Source organism: Hyla sarda, chromosome 9 (genome assembly GCF_029499605.1).
Source record: "Hyla sarda isolate aHylSar1 chromosome 9, aHylSar1.hap1, whole genome shotgun sequence".
Classification (NCBI taxonomy): Eukaryota; Metazoa; Chordata; class Amphibia; order Anura; family Hylidae; genus Hyla; species Hyla sarda.
The window spans coordinates 25,430,868-25,456,973 of NC_079197.1; the positions used below are offsets into that span (position 1 = coordinate 25,430,868).

General features: G+C 42.5%; 1 protein-coding gene across 1 annotated transcript in view; it reads left to right on the forward strand.

Moving 5' to 3' along the window:
• The first annotated feature begins 214 nt into the window (after positions 1-214).
• The window catches only part of PNCK (pregnancy up-regulated nonubiquitous CaM kinase), a 95,738-nt gene continuing 69,846 nt past the window's right edge, over positions 215-26,106 (forward strand). The window contains exons 1-2 of the mRNA XM_056540263.1: positions 215-371; positions 19,274-19,376. Of these exons, the coding sequence (XP_056396238.1) occupies positions 19,300-19,376 (77 nt within the window). The 5' untranslated portion in view covers positions 215-371; positions 19,274-19,299. The remainder of the gene's footprint in view (positions 372-19,273; positions 19,377-26,106) is intronic.

A 26,106-nucleotide genomic window follows, 5' to 3' on the forward strand; every position in this document is an offset into this window, starting at 1 on the left:
GTTCAGAATATCGTGTTTTATTCTGACATCCAGGTATTGCAGAGCGTCATAGGACGGGTATATGTATCCCATAAGCATTCCTGGGGTTGCTCTCCATAGCCAGGGAGCTGCAGAGACATTTTTCAGCAATGTCCTTATAAGGATGGACCCTTTAAGGGAGATGGATGATAAAGGGGTGGAGAGAAAGGATGATAGGGAGGGAGAGCAGAGAAGAGAGAGAGAGCGCTACAGTTTGCTGGCCTGGACTGTAGGGGATGAGAATGTTTTAAATAGCATGGAATATGTTCACACAGTCACACAGCTCTGCATCACTTGAGAAAGGCAGCGTTCCTCCCGGCAGACAAGGTTAATGCACTACTGATCACAGCCAGGTAAGTTCTTCTTCCCACATTGGCCGGGGAATTTAAAGTGCAGCACGATTGGATAGGAAACCCAATGGATTTTTTTTTCTTTTTACATTGAATGTTTCATCTATAGCCATGCTGTAGGTTCTACACACTTTATACAGCACTCTATATGTTCCACACATACCGCACACACTATAAATTCTGTACACTCTACACGTTCCGCATACTATATATGTTCCGTACTCTATATGTTCCACACATTCCATACACTCTATATGTTCCGCACACACTATACATTCTGCGCACTCTACACGTTCCGCATACTCTATATGTTCCGCACTCTATATGTTCCGCACACTCTACACATTCCACACACACACTATACATTCTGCACACTCTACACATTCCGCACACACACTATAAACTCTGCACACTCTACACGTTCCACGTACTCTATATGTTAGGCACACTCTATATGTTCTATCCATTCTATCTGTTCCAATTATTTTATATATTCTGGATCATCTATTGTTCCGCACGTGCTATATGTTCTGCACACTATACATTTCAGACACTCTATACATTCAACGCACTCTATACGTTTCGCACACTTTATACACTCTGCACACTCTATATGTTCTGCACACTCTATATGTTCCACACACTCTATATGTTCCACACATTCTATACATTCTGGACACTATCAATCCGCATACTCTATACATTCCGCACACTCTATTACATTCCACACACTCTATATGTTCTGCACACTCTATATGTTCTGCACACTCTATATGTTCTGCACACTCTATATGTTCCACACACTCTATATGTTCCACACATTCTATACATTCTGGACACTATCAATCCGCATACTCTATACATTCCGCACACTCTATTACATTCCACACACTCTATATGTTCTGCACACTCTATATGTTCTGCACACTCTATATGTTCTGCACACTCTATGCATTCTACGCTATACATTCTACACACTATACGTTCTGCACACTCTATACATTCTGCACACTATATGTTCTGCACACTCTATATGTTCTGCACACTCTATACATTCTACACTATACATTCTGCACACTATACGTTCTGCACACTCTATACATTCTGCACACTATATGTTCTGCACACTCTATATGTTCTGCACACTCTATACATTCTACGCTATACATTCTGCACACTATACGTTCTGCACACTATATGTTCTGCACACTCTATATGTTCTGCACACTCTATACATTCTACACTATACATTCTGCACACTATACGTTCTGCACACTCTATACTTTCCGTACACTCTATACATTCTGCACACTCTATATGTTCTGCACATTATATATATTCTTCCCACTCTATATGTTCCGCACACCTTATATGTTCCACACACTCTATACGTTCTGCCCATTCTGTACGTTCTGCACACTGTATACATTCCACACACTCAACCATAACAATGCAGGATGATAAGAATGGATTTAACTTGTTGCAGTTTGGTGACAAATGCTTCAGGGAAGTTGCATCGGGGTAAACGCTATATTCTAAGTCTTGGTCTGTGCTAGTACGTGTCTACGGGGACGGTCTGTGAAGTTGGTGCAGCGTTCTAAAGAGTTAACATTCGTCTACAACAGGCACAATGAAGGGTTAATCATGGATGCTAGAGATGACCAGAAATGTCCATTCTACAATAGGAAGCTTTATGTATCTTTGTGGTTTTCAAATTGTGGAGCTGCTGATGTTGCAAAACTACAACTCCCAGCATGCCCAGACAGCCATTGGCTTTCTGGGCATGCTGGGAGTTGTAGTTTTTGAAGTCCGCAGTTTGGAGCTTATGGAAGTATTTCATGCTTTTATAACCAATGCTTACTCAGAGGGGTCCATGATGATGAGATACGGGCAGGTTCCTTATTTTATTCCCAGGGATATTCCTTTCCGATAACTACACATTAGTGCCAGGAGTCTATAATAGGTTTTCCACTGAATCCTCAAGGTAAAAAATCAGTCCTCCCCAATGAACGACCGGACCAGCACATCTCCCGGGATCTGTGGACTAGATTACAGAGAGGGGATAGTTAACCCAGGAATCTACAGGGAATCCCTAAATGTCTTTAGGATTTTTACATTTTAGAAGGAGGTTATGTACGTATGTGTGTGTGTGTATATATATATGTATATGTATATATAGGATAATGAAGTAAACCACACCCTGAGCATAATGTAGCTCTAGTATAAGAAAAAAGTAATCCAAGACATTATTTTATTGTTATTGTATTTTTCTTTTTCTCCCAACTAGCCATCTATCTATCTCATATCTATCTATCTATCTATCTCATATCTATCTATCTATCTATCTATCTATCTATCTATCTCATATCTATCTTTCTATCTCATATCTATCTCATATCTATCTATCTATCTATCTCATATGTATCTATCTATCACATATGTATCTATCTTTCTATCTCATATCTATCTATCTATCTATCTATCTCATATCTCTGTCTATCTCATATCTCTCTATCTATCTCATATCTCTCTATCTATCTCATATCTATCTATCTGTCTCATATGTATCTATCTATCTCATATGTATCTATCTATCTCATATCTATCTATCTATCTCATATCTATCTTTCTCATATCTATCTCATATCTATCTATCTATCTCATATGTATCTATCTATCTCATATGTATCTATCTATCTATCTCATATCTATCTATCTATCTATCTATCTCATATCTATTTATCTATCTCATATCTCTCTATCTCATATCTCTCTATCTATCTCATATCTATCTATCTATCTATCTCATATCTATCTATCTCATATCTATCTATCTATCTCATATCTATTTATCTATCTCATATCTCTCTATCTATCTCATATCTATCTATCTCATATCTATCTATCTGTCTCATATGTATCTATCTATCTCATATGTATCTATCTATCTCATATGTATCTATCTATCTATCTCATATCTATCTATCCATCGCATATCTATTTATCTATCTCATATCTCTCTATCTATCTCATATCTATCTATCTCATATCTATCTATCTATCTCATATCTTTTTATCTATCTCATATCTCTCTATCTATCTCATATCTATCTATCTATCTATCTCATAGATATCTATCTCATATCTATCTATCTATCTATCTCATATCTATCTATCTATGTAATATCTATCTATCTCATATCTATCTTTCTTATATCTATCTATCTCATATCTATCTATCTATCTCATATCTATCCATCTATCTATCTCATATCTATCTCATATCTATCTATCTCATATCTTTCTATCTATCTCATATATATCTATCTATCTTTCTATCTATCTATCTCATATCTATCTATCTATCTATCTCATATCTATATTTCTATATATCTATCTCATATCTATCTATCTCATATCTATCTATCCATCTCATATCTATCTATCTCATATCTATCTGTCTATCTATCTATCTCATATCTATCTATCTATCTATCTATCTATCTCATATCTATCTATCTATCTCATATCTATCTGTCTATCTGTCTATCTATCTATCTATCTCATATCTATCTATCTCATATCTATCTATCTATCTATCTCATATCTATCTGTCTGTCTATCTATCTCATATCTATCTATCTGTCTCCTGTCTAGTTATCATTTCACTGTATATAAATAATACATTATCATCTTATAAATTCTGCTGAAGAATTTATTATGTGGCTTATCTTATTGCTGGAAGCCTAGATATTCGGCAGCAGCTACTGACATCATTGCTGTTTTTTTATCTTTGCTAATATTTGCCATATTTTCTAATATGTGTTTATTATAGTCAGTCTATTCTATCTATGCACAATTGTGCGGGCTGAATGTCCACAATGTGAACGAGCCCTTAGTGTCCAACAATCTCTGCTGGTTCATCTTTGCTGTATCTCTATAGCAGCCAGAGCTTAGTTTCTCTGATATAAAGCTCCAAATCCTCAATGCATCAAACAGTATACAGTAAGCTCATAAGCTCCCCCTAATGGTGGCAGCCGGCAGCAAGAATTTTATCGGAGTTTGAGCTTTGTATCAGAAAACTGCAGCTTCAAACTGCTACTATATATCTCCCATGATTTTCCCATCAGAGAAGATGTAGTCGATCACCCACAGATACATCTGCTGTAGGAACTCTTTCTCTGTTACAGAGCACAATGTCACGCTGTGTTTCGGGAATGGCGCACATTGTCTTACTTAGTCTCTGTTCATGCACAAAACAGAAAACATTGGCGCTGCCAGAAGCAAGCTGTCGGAGCGATGTTTCTGTTTATTTTTTAACCAGAGTGTTAGATACAGGTAGCCTGACAATTACAGTTACCATTTCCACATTGTGCATGCAGCTCTGGAGTCTATTAACACGCCGTGAATACACAGAGACGACACAGATCTGAAGATTTTAGATAAAGGAAGCCAGGAAGGCCAAACCGCTGACTTATTAATATTATATGGTCACTGTAATTTTCAATAAACTTTGTATAAATCAATAGTACAAGGGAATGTAAAATAAGTTTGTAGTATCTCTCCACCTATCAGGCTCCTTTTCGGCTCCCCTCCTTCAAAACTCATTATTCACTCTGGGAAACAGTCAGTTCTAGAGGGCAAGATGGACTAGAAGCTCAATGAGGGCCAAATTACAGTTGATAGATGTTTAGGCGGAAGAGTGAAAAGAGGGTAGAGAGGCTGGAGGTAGAGAGAGAGAGAATGCAGCTTACACTGCACATCACTGCTCTAAAATGTCTCACAAGCTGCAACTGCTCCCTATGGTGTTCTATAGAGATATAATAGAACAAGATCCCCTCTTCTGCGTGGGTGTACAGTCTGTGGGAGATGCCATTGTCGTCTACTATATAAAGGGCAACTGACACTTAAAAATGGATGCTGCAGAGGGGAAAACTGGTGAAAAATACCATATAAGTAATATAATGGCTAGAAATAGTGCTACTCCTCATGAAAAGGTATATATAACAGCTTATAACAAAAAGCATACCTGAAAGGACAGCTTCTTTTTGAGGGGTTATATGAGAGGTTTTCCCCCAAGAAATAGCACCACTCTTGTCCATGTGTGGTATTGCAGCCTAACCATGTTCACTTGAATAGGGCTGACTATAATATCATGGGCAGGCCAGGGTTAGTGCATTGGTATGCTAACTTTTGAGGTTCTCATGATATAGCTGTCACTATCTTTAGATCAACATTTATCAGTCTATAAATTTCTAACAATTTTCCACAAAATCAGGTTGTAAAATGTGCATGCTATCGTTGTGCGGACAGGGCTTAAAGGGGTACTCCGGCGCTAAGACATCTTATCCCCTATCCAAAGGATAGGGGATAAGATGCCTGATCGCGGGGGTCCCGCCGATGGGGACCCCCGTGATCTTCCACGCAGCACCTCATTAGAATCAGCCCCCGGAGCGTGCTCGCTCCGGGTCTGATTACTGGCGATCACGGGGACGGAGCATAGTGATGTCGTGGCTCCGCCCCATGTGACGTCACGCTCCGTCCCCACAATGTAAGCCTATGATGTCTTAGCACCGGAGTACCCCTTTAAATGTATGTAAATTTGGGTTCAAACCAGTACATATATATATATACATACATATATATACATATATATATATATACCCATATTCTGAAGCAGATAACCAGTCCTACGTCACCAAATCAACCTTGATATGTTCAGATTGGCCCAACAAAGCATTAGATGATCTGGTTGGCCAGGTTTAAAAAAAAAAAATGGGCAAAGCCATGGCAGAGCCCATAGGGCCCACCATATGGCGATCCCATCTGAACCTAAACAGGATATAGCTGGTGAACTTGTGGGGCCTGACTCCGTTATGGGGCCTTAAAGGAAGATGTCATGTGTAAAGCGTACCTGTTATATCGCAGAAAAAATAATAATTCTTAAATATGTTCCTCACTAGGTCATGCAGATTCTTTACATGTCTTTTTATGTGTCTAGCTTCTGTATTTGGATCACAAATCCCTCTGTTTTGCTGCTCACTTATTCTGACATCCATTGCTCAGAAAGGGGCGTGTCTGAGACAAGCACTGAGCCCACCCTCACTCACCATGCATTCACTTCCTCCCTGAGTCCGCTGTGCTGGGTCTCGTCGTCCAATCACTGCAGGTTGCTCTGTAACCCCCTCCTCTCTGTTTTCATGCTGCAGTCTGATAGGACAGGAGTGAGCACAGAGGAGAACTAGTCCCGCCCTCACTTCCTGAACTTTGTCCCTGCCTGTACTTCAGCTGAGACAAAGATGATGCTTCAGCCGGACAGGATTATGTTCTGGATGGTATGGGGACCCCTAGTGGTCTTTTTTTTTTTTTTATATAAGCATTGATTTCTATATAAAGCAGACAACATTTATTTAATGAAATATATTAGAAAGGTTAATGTTTTGCCAAGATGTACAACATATGAAAAGTTTTGGATACTGACAGTGCCCATTAAATATGACCAGCGGAGGAGTTGCAATTTAGGAATGGGCACGGGTTTTTTGGTAGAAAAGTAAGTTACCAAAGAGTCATATTTCCATTGTCCAACATCACTTTAGGAAATTCTGAGTAAAAAATAAGGGGGAACACGAATTGGGACCTCTATGCATTAGGCAAAAAGGAGAGTGGACCAAGGAGGTTGTTAGCTTTCCCCATAATGCTCTATTAGTAGAAATGTACTTGGTGCTCGCAGAGGATGTGACCATAGTGTCCCCCTCACCCTCTCAGACTTGTCACTACTTATTATGTAGCATTGTCATAGCGAGCTGTATTACCATTAATTACTCATTATTTTTGCCCACAGCTTACATAAGAAGAGACAAGCTTCCTGAATGATCGTGCGCAAATATCTCACATTAACCAGACTCTACGACAGTGTTTTCCAACCAGGGTGCCTCCAGCTGTTGCAAAACTACAACTCCCAGCATGCCCGGACAGCCGTTGGCTGTCCGGGCATGCTGGGAGTTGTAGTTTTGCCACAGCTGGAGGCACTCTGTTAGGGAAACATTGCTCTGCGTCCTATTTTTATAACATAGCCAAAATTCCATGAACATCTGCATGCATTGTAAAGAGCTTTTATTGTGTTGCACCATATCCATTACAATACAATACCTGCTTTAAAATCAATATCAAATTTACCTGCGACATCTGTCCATGTTGAGCTCTGTAGAACTGGACGGTTGGTTTACACGGGCATTGTCAGTTCTGAAAACATTTTATATGTTGTTACAAAAAAGACCTTTTGTAATATGGTTGTTTCATTTTTTTTAAATAAAGAAAACTGCTCCTGAAAATCCCACCACTAGGGGTCCCCATACCTACTGGGACACTTACCAGTCCTGCAGCAGTTTCAGGCTTGTCGATCAGTCATGGACAAAGCTGCATGAGCAGACACACCAATCACCTCCCACCACAAGGGAGGGACACGCCCCCTCCCACCACATACCAATCACCTCCCACCACAAGGGAGGGACATGCCCCTTCCACCACAAACCAATCACCTTTCACCACCACAAACGAGGGACACAACCCCCTCCTACCACACACCAATCACCTCCCACCACAAGGGAGGGACACACCCCCTCCTACCACACACCAATCACCTCCCACCACCACAAGGGAGGGACATGCCCCTTCCACCACACACCAATCACCTTTCACCACCACAAAGGAGGGACACACCCCCCTCCTACCACACACCAATCACCTCCCACCACCACAAGGGAGGGACACACCCTCTCCCACCACACACCAATCACCTCCCACCACCACAAGGGAGGGATACACCCCCTTCCACCACACAACAATCACCTCCCACTACCCCAAGGGAGGGTAATGCCCCCTTCCCCTGTGAGCCAATGAAAAGAGGTATTTTTATCATAAATATAGGGGATAGAGGCATAAAATTAGATGTACATGGTCAGGATTAGGGACAAAGTAACATAATAATTTCCTTTTTTTTTTTTGTGGGATCAGACAAGTAAGCTTTAAGGCTATGTTCACACTGTGGAAAACATGGGCGGACATTCGGCACATAGTGAACGCCGGCAAAACATGCCGGTGCTAGGAGCGCTCTGAAATGCGGCATCTCCATAGACGGCAATGCATGTCCGAACAGATTCGGCCCAAAGAATTGATATGTCAATTCTTTCGTCAGAGACCGTAATCAGAATTTAGAAACATAGAATGTGTCGGCAGATAAGAAGCATTTGGCCCATCTAGTCTGACCAATATTCTGAATTGAAAAGCCTTACTAAAATCTAGATATGCAATGTCTACTGCCCCTCCGCCATCTATTATTTTAGTCACCCAGTCAAAAAAAATCAATAAGATTTGTTTGACATGATCTCCCTGAAGTTAACCCATGTTGTTTTTCATCTTGCAATCCATGGGATTTTAGATGTTCCACAATCCTATCCTTTAGTAGAGTTTCCATTAATTTCCCCACTATTGATGTCAGACTTACTGGCCTATAGTTGCTTGATTTCTCCCTACTACCTTTCTTGTGAATGGGGACAACATTTGCTAATTTCCAATCTTCCGGGACGACTCCTGTTACCAGTGATTGGTTAAATAAATCTGTTAACGGTTTTTCTAGCTCACCACTAAGCTCTTTTAATAATTTTGGGTGTATCCCATCAGGCCCCTGTGACTTATTTGTCTTCACTTTAGACAGCAAACGTAGAACCTCTTCCTCTGTAAAGACACATGCATCAAACAATTAATTAGTCTTCCTCAGTAATTGAGGTCCTTTTTCTTCTGTAAAAACTGAACAGAAGTATTCATTAAGGCAGTCCGAAAGCCCCTTATTCTCTTCTACATACCTTCCTTCCTTCCTTTGTTTTTCATTTATTTATTCCTTAATTTCCTTTTTTCCTTCATATATCTGTAGGATGTCTTATCCCCTTTTTTCACAGACTGAGCTAGTTTTTCTTCTGCCTGCGCTTTAGAAGCTCTTATAACTTGCTTGGCCTCTTTTTGCCTAGTCTTGTAGATTTCCCTATCTTCATTGCTCTGTGTTGTTTCTGCGTCGGAAACATCTGCCGCAGAAATTCCGCCATTTACACGAAAACAATGGGACTCTGCTGCAACGGAATTTCCGAGTGGAATTCTTCTGCAGGATTGCAACAGGGAATTTTGTCATGTGACCATAGACGCAGGTCCCAACTCTCAGACCGGCACCGATCCTAAAAACAAGGGATGGGGAAAAAAAACAGCAATTCCACCACAGTTTCTGGCTTTTTACATTTTACACCATTTACACCATTTACTGTGTTTTAAGGATAACAGTATTGCCAAATATGTATAGTTTTTTTTAAATGTATTACTAGTTTTGCACAAATGATACATTTTGTAAACATGTTTTTTAAAGGGGTTTTTACCTTCTCGCTCTTAACGTCTTCCTCTGGCTACTGTGGCCTGTCTACAGAGGTGGTCGGGAAAACCGAAAGCAGCCTAAGCAAAGAAGTCACACAATCTGCGTAACTCCCATTGACTTTAATGGGGGTTGCGCAAACAGTGTAGCCCCAGGGGATACTCTGTTAATGTAACTTCGGGGGTTATGTAAATAGTGTGGCTCGTAGAGCTATGACGTTTGTGTAACTCCCATTAAAGTCAATTGGAATTATGCAAATTGATTTTGAGCCCATGATGTCAAGGTATAATGCTGTGTAATTTGCTTCTATTACTTCCATACGCTGCTTTGTCCTGTTTTTATGCAGAGGACCCACACCTAGAAGTGCTATAGTGGAAGTCTTTCTCTCTGACCTTTCCCAGCATTCCATGTGGCCAGAGACAATATGTCATAAGTCACATGGTCTTCAGGGATGTGTGACTTTGCTGTAGTAGGAGGAAGTATAGCAGGGTGGAAGGGTTTCACTGAAGTAATGCTATCCACCCACCCATCCACTGCAGCATAGCCATGACCTCCAAGGAGCAGGAATAGGATTGTAGTAGTGGACGGGTGTGGGATACCAGATGCTCTCGAGGAGTGGCGGGAGCTAAGTCCAGTTTCCCCCCCCCCCCCCCCTTAAATGACAGCATTCTGGGCAAGTTTAAAAAGTACCTGTCACCAAATAAACTTATCTAAACTCAAGCTATGTTCCCTAACTACTCCTAACACCACTCCCACCCTTAAAAATTTCAGAGCTTTAAAAAGCTGTGTATCTTACCTTAATTCTTGCTCACATAGTGCAAGTGGGCGTTTCCCAGCAGGCATGACATCACTTCCACCCTCACATGGTTGCAGTGCTGTGATGAATAGAAGACCTCAAGCTCTGTGCAGCTTTCAGTGAGGCTCTGTGCATCTTTCAATAAGGCTTTATGCATCTTTCAGTGAGGCTCTGTGCATCTTTCAGTGAGGCTTTATGCTTCTTTCAGTGAGGCTCTGTGCATCTTTCAGTGAGGCTTTATGCATCTTTCAGTGAGGCTTTATGCATCTTTCAGTGAGGCTCTGTGCATCTTTCAGTGAGGCTTTATGCATCTTTCAGTGAGGCTTTATGCATCTTTCAGTGAGGCTCTGTGCATCTTTCAGTGAGGCTTTATGCATCTTTCAGTGAGGCTCTGTGCAGCTGACAATCAAGCTGAGTGCAGAGAAGCACTTCCTGAGTATGGTCTCCTGCTAGGCCGAGAGGAGACCAAACTCACTGTATTCATTGTGGCAGGGAACAGAACAGAGCCACCAAGTGGTTGTTTTTTCGATTACATTTTAAACATATTTATATTGATAATTTTAAAAGCAAGTGAATAGGAAAGTGTCTGCTAATTACACAAGGAACACTATATTAAAAGTTTTGTTTGGTGACAGGTACTCTTTAAAAAAACAAACAAACTTTATTTTCTAGAGTACCCCTTTAACAGAGGTCTAGACAGACTTTGCTTTGTTTAGAACATTGTTCTCAATACACCCAACCTATTTTTCTCTCTTTATTTTTTTTAATATATTTTCTTCTCTAGCCTTTTAGTAGTCAGCATCTTCAGGATGCAGGTAGGAAAGTGCTTGGTTTAGAGTTTTTTATTCTTTCAATCCTGATCGGTGCCAGGCTGTAGGGTTCCAGGACTTCTGTACAATTCCCAGTTGCTGGGTGCCTTAAAAGATATGTGACGTGTAAGCCAAGGGTTCTACAATTTCCAGTGGGGTGCAGATCTTGTAGGACACGAAAACCACATGCAATGTGTAAGCTGTCATTTTGCTAGGCCAAGCCAAAAGCTTTTGACCTCATCTAGAGCATTAACGTTCCTTGTACATCTTCCCATCAAATATTATACTTGTCCTACCCCCTCCTGCATTCAGCTTAACCCTGACTAATGTCCAGAACAGCTTCCTCCTGCCGGCTAGGCCCAAACTCGGACCACCTTCCTGAAGGCTTCTTTAGTTTTCCTTTGAATGCATTTTTCACAGCCATACTGAAATTGGTGTATCTGGTTCTGGCAGACGGGATCATTCCTCCTGTGTTAGGCTTATTGCATCCATTATTGCTGTGAGGACGACTGGGCCGATCAGGGGGCTTGAACAAGGAGCCAATTACACCATGCCTTGGTGTCCACGTCCTTGGTGTCCACGCCCTTCTCAGGTGGGCTATATTACCTTACCAGGTCTGTTACTCTTTGTCTTTAGGTACATTCACATGTGCATATTTTCTGCGGCAGATTTGCTTCAGCAGATTTTGCTGCCCATTGAAATCAATGGGCATCAAAATCTGCAGCAGACATGCAGCAAAAATATGCATGTGTGAACATACCCTTAGTTAGAGTTCAATTTCTACCCTAGCTCCTGACTTGTGCTTAGTTTTAACCCCTAGAGGACGCAGGGCCTGGCTGCCCTGACTGTCTGGTACTTGGCACACCAAGACGTACAGGTAAGTCCTGAGTCCCGACCCGGCTATGAAACGAGCAGAGGAGCTTTGCTTGCTTTGTAAACTACAGGTTCCGGCTGCTATCAGCATTTGGGCACCTGCTGGTAATGGTGGACATCAGCGATCACGCTGATACCCTACATTAACCCCTCCAATGCCGTGATTAATACTGATCCTGGCATCTGAAGTATTGGGGGGGCTATCACATCCTAGAGGTTAAGTGGCCGGGATCAGTGTTATCTCCGATCCCGCCTGTGGCAGTAGGTTCCCATCTGGTTGACCTAATTTCAGTAGAGTTGAGCTACAATATCAGGCACAACCCAGGGATTATTTTGGTGTGTGAATGAGGTTGATATGTTTGTCTACTCATGTACAACTTCTTTTATAAAAAGATCAGTCCCTTGGATAATCCGATGGACGTGGAGATCATACAAAATGGAACCATTCTCCAGACATTGAACAGAACGACAAAACAATTAGGAAAATACATTGTTGTTTTTGTTTTGCTTTTTTAAATTTTCATGCGAGCTAAATCTGACAGTGCACATCTGGTAGCAGACGACAATGATAAATGACTGATCTATTTCATACTTTATTGTGGTACCCAAGGGGATGATGGGTGGCATGATGCAGGCTAGCTTGGAGTAGTAGTGCGATAGGAAAACAGATGGCAGTGTCATGTGGCAGGATGATGTAGCTAACCGTAGTCCCCTGTGAGCTCAGTAGTTCTTTTGCCAAATAAGTTTATGTTGCCATTGTGCGAAGTGCAGAAAAAATACCGCCCCGACATCTTGTCCCCTTTCCAAAGTTTAGGGGATAAGATGTCTAATCGAGGGGGACAGGTCCCGCTGCTGGGGACCCCCACGATCTTGGCTGCGGCACCCCAGATATCCAGTGCACGGAGCGAAATTCGCTACATGCCAGATGACTAGCGATGAGGGGCGGAGGCTCAGGACATCACGGCCATGCCCTGCTTGTGATGTCACACCCTCTCTCATAGACTTGTATTGAGGGGGCGTGGCCATGACGTCACGAACGGAGCATGGCTGTGACGTCACGAGCCTCTGGCACTGCACCCAACGCTCTAATCAAAAGCCGGGTGCATCAAGGAGATCGCGGGGGTCCCCAGCGGTGGGACCCCCGTGATCAGACATCTTACTCCCTATCCTTATAGAGATAGGGGATAAGATGTCTAGGGGCAGAGTACTCCTTTAAACACTTTGATTACATGAAAAACTACTCAAACACTTAACTGAATCTTCTGTGCAAAACCAAATACAATACAGTCTCTTTGGTACATAGTGGAATGTTACAGACTTTAGAGCAGGTGAATGAATATTTGGTCACTGTCCCTTTAAGATATGTTTTGCAGCAGATATACTAAATACAAAGTTTCTAGTGTGCTTTCCGCATGTGTAAATTAAATTACTAACATAAATGCAGTTGCAGAAAGGATACAGACAAGATACAGTCCGTTAAGCCTGTACTCTACTGTGGAAGGCATACACAGGTTGGTTTACTGTGGTACATATACTTGTACTTTTTACTCACTGATTTTTGAGGCACAATACAATTTTGGGGCGTATAGAGTAAAATTTTGGGACGTGTTGAGCACCAACTCTGACAGTGACACTATGACAGTAAGTCACTGTAGAGATTAGTGTAAGCAGAGGGACCCTTTTTCAGCTTATTCTCCTCTGACGATACTCCTTCTTAGAGCTGAAGGCTTGAGCACTTTGTATGGACTTTGTATGGACTGTTTTATATTTTATGCCAGTTAGTCCAATTAGGCCCAATCCTTAGTTGCAGTATGTATGGCATGGCTATTTACAGTTTATGACTATCTACAGGCCATGTATTATTCACTCATATAGTGAGTATATTACTCCACGTATATAGCAAAACACATGATGACCTGCTGGGGCTGTGAAATAATAAAAACACATCACACTCATCGTTCTGAGTCCAGTCCGCCCTAGTCCCTCTGTTTTGTTTGGTTCTTGATGTACTCTCTATGCTGTGTTGATGATGTTCTGTAGCTACCGCAGTCTCATTGTATCCCGAACATCATTAGCTGAGCCGTGAGACTGCATCATCAGGTTAAGTAAACATAGGCACTGGGGTGAGTATAGTGTATTTTATTATTTAATGAGTATCTCTTATGATCTTGGTAAATGTTATAATCCTCCCAGTTCACCGCCCCCATCATGGTAAACCACCCCCTGCCTTTATATTTATTGTTGTTTAGTTTTCTACCTTGATATTGCTCTGTATTTTCTGCTCAGCCTCAGTCAGATTCACAGACTGGGAAGGGGCGTTCCCCCAGCAGGCGTGACATCATCTGAAGCCATACAGGGGAGAACTTCCTCCCTCGCTCTGCTTACACACAGCCCAGAGCAGTTCAGTGTGAGATGAGCTATGATTGGATGAGGCTACACACCCCGCCCCCCCCCTTCAGCATTTCCTGCTTTTGGAATTCTGCCAGGCCAGCAGGAGTCCAAAGTCTGTGCAAAAGACGGGGGGAAATGTGCTCTGGACAAGTAGGGAGACACCTAGTGGCAGCTTTTCTAAACACAAATAAAACATAGAAAACTTCATTTTTTTTTAACAAAGTACATTAGAAAGATTTTTTTTTTTACCATAAGGAGAGCAATAGCAAAATTAGTTTTAATGAGAGTGCCCATTTAACAGCCCTAGCATGGTGAGCATAGTGTAATTTATCATTTTACAGCCCTAGCATGGGGAGCATAGTGTACTTAATTATTTCACAACCCAAGCAGAACCCCATATAATAGAGGAGAAAGGTGAACTGGACAAGATGTTCACTCCAATAAGTCCTGGCACCAGCTTACCCACCTTTTGTAGCCTCTACAATAGTTGTGTTTCATCCAGCTGTTCTTCCAGATATTCTCCCATAGTGCCCAAAGTTTGTGCCAGCTATCAGAGACTGGTATTTAGACCCTGCCGTGACCCCTCTTATGATGCAGGCAGAGGCCCCCGTTGTTAGCACTTTGTTAAAAAACATGAATTCCGGCGGCTGCCCAGTTCTAGTTGCTGGTACATAAGTCATGAGATAATCACATACATGGTGCGGCAAGTGATATTATCCTCTTGTTCCTGTCAAAATTGCGTTTTAACACTTTAAAATATTTATAAGTATCCAGGAATGCAAAATAAGAGATGTACTACCGTTACATAACAAGACTAAGTGCCCCAAACTAGTGGTTTGTCATTCTGATCCGAGGGATGCTTTTCTGTATGACTCCTCTTTAGTCAGCCATGCAGAAGTTCATTTGCCCCCAATTTGACAATTTGAATATTTAGAGATTTGTGGTAAAACGTTGGCATTAACACTAAAATGTGCGAAAAGCTAAATAACGAGAGGCCTCTCACCCCATCCTGTGCTTAGCTTTATTTTCTTTGTGCATAAAAAATGCCAGCAAGGCAGGACATCACACCCTGGCGTGATGTCCTGCCTTGCTGGCATTTTTTATGCACGCAGGATAAGATGTCTGGCTGCGGGGGTCCCGCCACTGCACGAAGAAAATTTGGGGTTTACCTACTGGTTCTGTGAGATTGAGCACCTACGCAAGCTTCCCTGTTTACTCCTCCTAGTTAGCACTCCTCCCCCTCCCAGCTCATCAGCCCTCTCCATGTGCCCACTAGCCCACTGATCCACCCATCCATGTGCCCACTAGCCCACTGATCCATGTGCCCACTAGCGCAGTGTTTCCCAACCAGGGTGCCTCCAGCTGTTGCAAAACTACAACTTCCAGCATGCCCGGACAGCCGAAGGCTGTCCGGGCATGCTGGGAGTTGTAGTTTTGCAACAGCTGGAGGCACCCTGGTTGGGAAACACTGCACTAGCGGTGTCACAAGAATGCCGCAGCACTACGCAAATAGCGTAGGGCTAACGTAGGCAGCGATAGGAGCCTAGCGTTAGCCCCACGCTATTTGCGTAGTACTGCGCATGCGCAGAATAAATTAACTTTGGGGGAGTAGCCGACTCCGGGCGGGGAGGCCGGGACAGCCCGCAGTGACTCATGGGAGCGATGAGTCACCGGGCGAAGATGGCGGCGGATCAAGAAGAAATACAGGTCGAGCGTCATCAAAAGACCCAGCTTCCGGCCGAAGAGAAAAGCGAGGAGAAGACCGGGAAGAAGACCATATGGAAAACGTGAGTATATTAGAATGTTATATAACTTTGCCTCATGCTCCAGTTCCCCCATAAAAGGTTAGCTCCGGAGTACTCCTTTAAAGGGGCACTCCGGCCCTAAGATATCTTATCCCATATCCAAAGGATAGGGGATAAGATGTCTGACTGCGGGGGTTCTGCCACTGCACGAAGAAAATTTGGGATTTACCTACTGGTTCTGTGAGATTGAGCACCTCCGCAAGCTTCCCCGTTTACTCCTCCTAGTTAGCACTCGGCCAGAGCGGCAATTCAGAGGTGGAACTATTGGTGGTTGTGTTGACTCCTGTATCTATCGGTGCCCCCCTGCATGATATGGATGAGCACTGCAATGGAAATGTATAGCAAGACATAGCTAGTTATTGTAGATGGCTGTAATATCTGCCTCGTGACATGGAAGAGCAGACTGACACTGACCAGAGGGGACTATCTGCCAAAAAATGCAGTCTGACATTTTTAATGCCTACATGCAAGGTGAATGTCAATGTATAGACTGGCTCCAGCAGTTCCGTATCACTAGTGCTAATACTTACAACCTTGGTCTGTACCATATTGGTGATTTCTCAATGTCATACAGGGCTTTCTCATTCTAAGGGTCAACCATTGAAGACTAAATGTTCGCCATATGACCATCTAAGATGACTAGCGTACGGGCACCATCTGTGGGTAGACATCTTGTGTCACATGTCTACTACATATTCCATGGAAGTTGGCACCAGTGGGATTTAGAAATACTGACAGATAAAGCGCATGTTTACCAAGCTATTAGTTTATCAACATATGGTGGGGTCAAGAGTTTCCAATACGAAGTGTCTCTGGGATATTCCATTTCTTTCCCAGCATTTAGAAGGAAACATTTCCTGTATTTGGCTTTTTATGATATCTCTCGTGTATTGTGGGGCTCCATATAAATGTTTCTGGTTTTCATATTATGAAAGAAGGCCGAAATGTTTTGACTTGCTGCCAATTTCCTCTGAAACGGCTGATACCAGAGTACAATAAGTCGGTTTAACAGCATAGTATAGTTAAAGGGGTTCTCCACCATAAGGTGATTTTAGTACGTACCTGGCAGACAGTAATGGACATGCTTAGGAAGGATCTGCGCTTGTCTTGGGACTAAATGGCTATGTTGTGAGATTACCATAACACTGTGCATAGCTTTTTGTGAACTTGTATTTCCTGTTTGACTTATGTTTTTTTGACTACAAACCCCACAATTCCATTTTCCTTCCTCCCACTCATCAGCCACCCCACACATTGAAACAAGAGACCTGTGGTTTTCAGTCAGGATGCCTGTTGCATTAGTTGCAGATTTATCCCTCCACCCATTGAAGCAGACAGGCTCCCTCTCATCAGCTGACTAGTGAGTCAGGTCTCGGCCGCATTGCAATCTGGGAAAAATCTGAGACAACAGTCATTTTGTATGCTGGTAAAAATAAATAGTGGGGTGAAAATCACATAAGAATTGTGAGAAAACCATCACACACAGGTTCAAACACTATATTATGAACTACACTAACTTCACAGCTCCTGTAGCATAGTCAAATAAAAAAATAAATCCTGGAATACCCCTTTAACTCTGATCCTGATAATGTTACCTTATGGCATCTAAAGCGTTTGACAGAGGCAGGGGGCCCTCTGTCTCTGGCCATCAGTACCCTATAACATGATTGTGAGGTGATAATAGCTTCCATGGCAGCTGGTGGCCTTACATAGGGCTTCCAGGTCTGCCATCCATAATCTGCCATTAGGCATGACCCAATACTGTAAGTTGCCTTTCAGTATAACCCTGACTGGCAGTAACATAGTTTGTAAGGCTAAATAAAGACATCCATCCTATTTTGCCTATTATCCTGTAGTGTTGATCCAGAAGAAGGCAGAAAAAAACATCAATGCGTCAACATGTGCTTTATGTATTCTCTCCATAAAGAATGCATGAAACGCGTGCCAAAACGCCTCTCCATGCACACACAGGGCCCTGTTCTGGAGATTGCGGGGGTCTCAGTGGTAGACCCTCCCCCAGATCAGATGCTTGTTCCCTATCCTGTAATTAAGGAATACATTTTGAATTACTGGAGTACCCCACCTTTATTTCCCAAAAAGGTTCATGGCAGTAGTAAGTTCAGTGTTCTTTTTCTTAGCCATTTACAGCTCAAAAGAATGATTTTTGAAATGTTTTTCCACACATTTTTTGGGCTGTTTCATCCTAAAAAATGGCTGATTTGCTTATTGAAAAACACCATGTACTGTTGAAAAAGGGTTTAAAAAAAAAATGTCTGCCAACCAGATGGCAGAAAACAACTAAAATTTTCAGCCATGTTTTTGGACTTAAAATGCAGATAAAAAGCCGAATAGGTATAGAGCCTTATACTCACCTGCCCCTACCGCCACATAGGTATAGAGCCTTATACTCTCCTGCCCCTACCGCCACATAGGTATAGAGCCTTATACTCACCTGCCCCTACCGCCACATAGGTATAGAGCCTTATACTCACCAGCCCCTACCGCCACATTCGAGTATTTAAGTGGAGAATTGGCCTAAATATTGTGAAAAGGGTATGAAACATGCGACAGACCCAAATGGCAAAACCCAGTACCAAAATTTGGGGTTCTTTTTTTAAATATTTTTAATGAATTCCCTTCTCTTCTATGTATTTAACAGATATTATAAGTTGACTGTAGCTCCTGAATTCTAGTCAATCTTCCTATCACCCTAGGGCCCATCTCATGTTCTAATACCGTAGAAGTAGGGATATTGCAGATGCAGGACAATAAAGGGTTACCTTCTGATCATCGGCTTCTTTGTCATTGTTCTTGCACAGGTCTCCAGTCACACTGAGTTACGGCCATGCCTCTTGGGAAAAATGGAAAAAAGAAAATTGAAGACATTAATTTGGTGTACAACATCAAGGAGAAGCTGGGAGCGTGAGTATCATTTAGTTATACAAAGCGGGTGAACTCCTTATTGCTTTCTCAGGAGTTCTGGTGTCAGAGTGTTTTCTTGATACTAAGATATATATATAGTATATATAGTTTAAAGGGGTTATCCAGGAAAAAACTTTATATATATATATATATATATATATATATATATATATATATATATATATATATATCAACTGGCTCCAGAAAGTTAAACAGATTTGTAAATTACTTCTATTAAAAAATCTTAATCCTTTCAGTACTTATGAGCTTCTGAAGTTAAGGTTGTTCTTTTCTAAGTCCTCTATGATGACACCTGTCTCGGGAAACACCCAGTTTAGAAGCGAATCCCCATAGCAAACCTCTTCTTAACTGGGCGTTTCCCGAGACAGGTGTCATCAGAGAGGACTTAGACAGAAAAGAACAACCTTAACTTCAGAAGCTCATAAGTACTGAAAGGATTAAGATTTTTTAATAGAAGTCATTTACAAATCTGTTTAACTTTCTGGAGCAAGTTGATGTATATAAAAAAGTTTTTTTTCCTGGAATACCCCTTTATGCTGGTGTAGATATCTGTACCCCCCTCAATGCAAGTCTATGAGAGGGGGCGTGACAGCCGTCACACCCCCTCCCATAGACTTGCATTGAGGGGGCGTGATCGTGACATCACAAGGTGTGTTGCCGATCCCCTTAGCGCATAAACTGCGTTTGGAACATTTAGTTCCGAACACTGGCCGGTGGAGTACCCCTTTAAATCACCCCTGGATGCCCCCTCTGTGTGAAGCCACACCCACTTCTAGTTCCCTCTCTGCCTTCTTCCCTGCCCCCTTGGCACGAATGGCATATATCCTCAAAAGTCACATATTTTTGTGCAGAATCTGCGACTTTTGAGGATATACACCACTGGTGCTGCTTAATAAATTTCCCCTAATTTCCTTAATTTGCTACTTCATTCATAATCCAGTTAGGAGGCTTAGCATATCTTGTGGACATGTCATTTTAGGTAAAAAAAATCCTTCGTAACTGAGTGGAACGCAACGTCAAAGAACCACTCACCTAAGAGAGTTGTGCTAAAACCGGCACAACTCGTACCGAAGGGTTCCCAATCGAAGGGTTCCCAATCGAACCACGGTAGGGCTGCAGCTCCTCCCCAAACACGCTCCTCATGTGAAGACATTACAATAGGCACCAATACTTTCTCCTCCTGCACTGAATGACTCCCAATGGATACATGGATAAAATAAAATAAAAATGTATTTATTTAAAAGCACAACGCGTTTCAAAGCTGGGTCAGCTGCTTCTTCTTCTGAAGTTTGAAACTGGTTGTGCTTTTAAAAAAAAATACATTTTATTTCAATTTTATCCATGTATCCATTGTAAGTCGTTCAGGGCAGCGCCCGATTTTACTGCGGAGGAAGTGTTGGGGGCTATTCTAACATCATTTTAGATGCAGAATGATAGGAGGTGGAGAGTACACAGGTGGTTCATTAAACTTCCTGTGTTAAAATTATAATTTTTTTCTGAGCCGATTGGACCCTGAAAAGGGTCAGATGATAATGGTTACTACCGGGTCATGACGGACCCCATTCACTTGCGTGGGGCCCATCAGTGACCCGATAATTTTACAGGATTTTAGCGGAGAAAAAAATAGTGCTTGCACAAATTTTTTCTCTGCTTAAAGGGGTACTCCACCCCTAGACATCTAATCCCCTATCCAAAGGATAGGGGATAAGATGTCTGATCACGGGGTTCCCACTGTTGGGTACCCCCGTGATCTCGGCTGCGGCACCCCAGACATCTGGTGCACGGAGCGAACGTTGCTCTGTGACGGATGACTGGCGATGCGGGGCGGAGGCTCGTGACGTCACAGCCATGCCCCATCAATGCAAGTCTATGGGAGGGGGCGTGACTGTGATGACACCAGCGGGGCGCGGCCGCTGCACCCGACGCTATAAACTAATGCCGGGTGCAACGGCAAGACCCCAGCCATCAGACATCCTTTGGATAGAGGATAAGATGTCTAGGGGCAGAGTACCCCTTTAACTCCCATCCTTCTGGCCGGATTGCCGACGGTAAGGTATTTTCGATGATCAGCCAACACATAGGGCCACTGCAGAGACACATGGGAAAGGGGAGGGATAAAAATTGTGTCCAATATTTTTTTGCTTGGTTTTGCAACAAAGTTTCGGTGCATGGGCTATTCTGTATAATCTATTTTAAAATTTGTGCTAGTTTTCATCCAACCTGTTATTTCGGGTTGAAAGCACGACTCCGAGGTAGTAGTTTTCTGGTATATATTTTTGGCACATTGCGTACCTTGTTTAACTTGGAGGATTGACAGGTTTAGCTACAGAGGCACCAAAAATGTATTTATAAGAAGCCTCATATAGGCGGGGGCAATCAAAAGCATCATATAGGTGGGGCCAACAGCCTGACTACTAGCCATTCTTCATGTGATCCCCTCCCCCATGGTGCCCACTGCAAGAGATCAGTCAATTGATTTCCATGTAGGAAAAATCAGTGTTTCCATGGTTACCACATGATTTATTTCCATGTTGTAAATACAGCATGGGCTCTCTTGTTCGCCCTTCATTGGCTGACATGGCACCCATTGGCTTATTTAAAGGGGTACTCCGCTGGAAAACATTTTTTTTTATTATTATTTTTTTTAAATCAACTGGTGCCAGAAAGTTAAACAGATTTGTAAATTACTTCTATTAAAATCTTAATCCTTCCAGTACTTTTCAGCTGCTGTACGATCCACAGGAAGTTCTTTTCTTCTTGAATTTCCTTTCTGTCTGACCACAGTACTCTCTGCTGACACCTCTGTCCATTTTAGGAACTGTCCAGAGCTAGAAAGGTTTTCTATGGGGATTTGCTCCTACTCTGGACAGTTCCTAAAATGGACAGGGGAGTCAGCAGAGAGCACCGTGGTCAGACAGAAAAGAAAAGAACTTCCTCTGGAGCATACATCATCTGATAAGTACTGGAAGGATTCAGATTTTTTTTTTTATAGAAGTAATTTACAAATCTGTTTAACTTTCTGGCACCAGTTGATTTAAAAATAAAAGTTTTCCAGCGGAGTACCCCTTTAAAGATGTCTTGTCAGTAACAGAACCCCTTTAAAGGTGGAAAACAATTCTTTTTAAATCAACTGTTGCCAGAAAGTTAAACAGATTTGTAAATGACTTCTATTTAAAAATCATGATCCTTCCAGTACTTATCAGCTGCTGTATACTTCAGAGGAAGTTGTATTTCTTTCTGGAGTTCTTTACAGTCTGACCAAAGTGCTCTCTGCTGACACCTCTGTCCATGTCAGGAACTGTCCAGAGAAGGACCAAATCCCCATAGCAAACCTATCCTGTCAGCAGAGAGCACTGTGATCACAACTACACAACTTCCTCTGCAGCATACAGCAGCTGATAAGTACTGGAAGGATTAAGATTTTTAAATAGAAGTAATTTACAAATCTGTTTAACTTTCTGGCACCAGTTGATTTAAAACATTTTTTTTCCCCACCTGAGTACCCCTTTATGACTTGGAAACACCAGCTATTAGGTTAATACAGAGAGCCAGGACACTGCTGGTAGTGCAAGAAGAGAAGAGAAAATCCAGAAAGTACGTACTAGAGGTCAGCTATTTTAAGCTGACCCATCCAACTACAAGGTCCAAATTATTTTTAGACAAAATTTTTATTTATCTAGGATACAGAAATAATAAACATTGTAGAATTGGCGTTGATGTAACCTTTAGCATAGAATTTTCTGACTATAATATAAATTATATCAGAATGTCAACATAACATCTAAATGAGGCCTAGAACAGTGGTCTCAAACTGTGGCCTTCCAGATGTTGCAAAACTTCAACTCCCAGCATGCCCGGACAGCCGTTGGCTGTCCGGGCATGCTGGGAGTTGAAGTTTTGCAGCATCTGGAGCAGAGTCGTAGCTTGTAGCTTCTGGGCCCCAATGCAAAATCTGCAACAGGGCCCCATATGCAAATTATAATACTGGTCTCTTATGGGTGCAGATGTGCTTTGGGGCCCCCATAGGCACCAGGGCCCCACGGTGCGACTGCTATCTCTTCTACCAGTATATCTATGCCCCTGATCTGGAGGGCCACAGTTTGACACCATTGACCTATAAGAAGCAGCCAAGGCTTCCTGGAGGTTATAATTCATATTTCTGCACAATTTAGACACAACATGGTTAAAGGAGTACTCCGCTGAAAAACAATTATTTTTTCATATCAACTGGCCCCAGAAAGTTTAACAGATTTGTAAATGACTTCTATTAAAAAAAATCTTAATCCGATCAGTACTTATCAGCTGCTAAAGTTGAGTTGTTCTTTTCTGTCTGACAACAGTGCTCTCTGCTGACACCTCTGTCTGTCTCAGGAACTGTCCAGAGCAGGAGAGGTTTGTTATGGGCATTGTTTTCCTACTCTGGACAGTTCCTGACACGGACAGAGGTGTCAGCAGAGAGCACTATTGTCAGACAGAAAAGAACAACTCAACTTCAGCAAATGATAAGTACTGGTAGGATTAAGATTTATTAATAGAAGCAATTTACGAATCTGTTTAACTTTCTGGAGCCGGTTGATACAAAGGATAGGGGTTAAAATGTCTGATCGTGACGGCCGTCACGTCCCCTCCCATGGACATGAATGGAGGGGGCGTGGCATGACGTCGCGTCTTCGGCCCCGGAAACCCAGCATTCTAAACATACTGTTTAGAATGCCAGCTGCAACATCTAAGACTGGGTTCACATCACGTTTTAGGCAATACGGGACCGCATACGGCAGGGGGGACCTAAAGCTGGGCGCTCCCGTATCCCTGCCGTATGTAATGTATTTCAATAAGTCGACCGGAGTGAATCGCTGTCTCCGGTCGGCTCATTTTTGCCCCGTATGTGGTTTTCCCACCGGACCTAAAACCGTGGTAGACCACGGTTTTAGGTCCGGTGGGAAAACCGCATACGGGGCAAAAATTAGCCGACCGGAGACAGCGATTCACTCTGGTCGGCTCATTGAAATACATTACATACGGCAGGGATACGGGAGCGCCCAGCTTTAGGTCCCCCCAGCCATATGCGGTCCCGTATTGCCTAAAACGTAATGTGAGCCCAGCCTAAGATGCAATTGTACCCAAAAAATTGTAATTCGGGGACAAAATATCTTAACCCTAGTTGCACAGTGGGCAATACTGATACCCTACCATGTATACTTCTACATCAAGGGGCAGTGACTATGCATCAGTGCAGGGACAAGGACAGCGTCCGCCATATTGTGGCCCCATTGGCTCTTGGTAAGGGATGTGATCAGTTTTAACTTTGCCCAAAAGCAACACATGGGGCGTACGTTCGGACGTCCTCCTCAATTTTTCCTGTTCTGATTAGGCTTATGAAATATTCATTTTTGAATAATTGGTTTTTACATTGATACAGTACAAATGAATGCGGAGTTAACTGGCAGCACTTTATATATTCATTGTGAATCTGAAGGTGCATGTGACTACAGAGGGTTCTACATTGGTGACACCACCGGATTATTTATCAAAATGTCACACAAAAACAAAACAACGCCATATTCTGTTCCCATTCCAGTAATTACATCAATTTATCATTTGTCAAAATGTCCAGTACATGGTCTGAGAAGCACTGAGAAATGTATATGGAAACACCATTAAAGCGTATTCATGAATATACTGTAAGCAGGGGTGTAGCTATAGAGGTAGCAGTCGCACCGTGGCCCTGGTGCCTAAGGGGGACCCCAAAGCACATCTGCCCCTTAAAGGGTACCTCTCATCAAATAAACTTTTGATATATTTTAGATTAATGAATGTTGAATAACTTTCCAATAGCATGTTAATGAAAAATATGCGATTGCATTCACCAGTACTTAGCATATGCTGTATGCTGTAGGGCAGTGTGTCCCAACCAGGGTGCCTCCAGCTGTTGCAAAACTACAACTTCCAGCATGCCCAGACAGCCAAAGGCTGTCTGGGCATGCTGGGAGTTGTAGTTTTGCAACAGCTGGAGGCACGCTGGTTGGGAAGCACTACCTGAGCGATGATCCTCCATAATAAAGGCTACTTCACCAAATCAAACAGATTCGTATTTGTATTACAGATTTTGCACTGGAGCAGAAAAAAAATTCCCATTTCCTGTTACCCTGGCAACATCGCAACGCTCACTTTTGTTGTTTAACCCTTTAAGCCCCCATAACATTGACATTGTCTTTCGACTCATAATCATCTGGTTGTAGAACGTGCAGCATCTCTTGTCCTGTCGAGGGAAACACAACAGATTAGAGGGTGTTTGCCCCCTGAAGACTAAATGGCGATGGTTGAAACCCGCTGTGAGGGACGGGAGCAGGGAAAAAGGACCCGCTCGCTCACTTCTCACAGCGCTGTCACCCGCGCTCTCCTGTTGTCCGTCACTTTATGTCTGCAGAGCCTTTGTCATGTCTCTTGTTATTCCAGTCTCTTTTTACTTGAACTCTCCGATTGCATTCACCAGTCACAGGGCAGACAGGCTGCAGCTGAAGGCGAGCTATTCCGAAACTCTATGTAGAATTATTAGAAGAGACAACCAGCAGCCCTTAGGAGCTTATAATGTACAGCTATGAATCCCAGTTCATTAGACCAGAAGAGACAGTCAACACTTATCCAGTAACTGTGAGTAGTTACTCTCATGTCGTGTGGCAGGCAGACATTCGGAGAAGAAAAGAAAGCA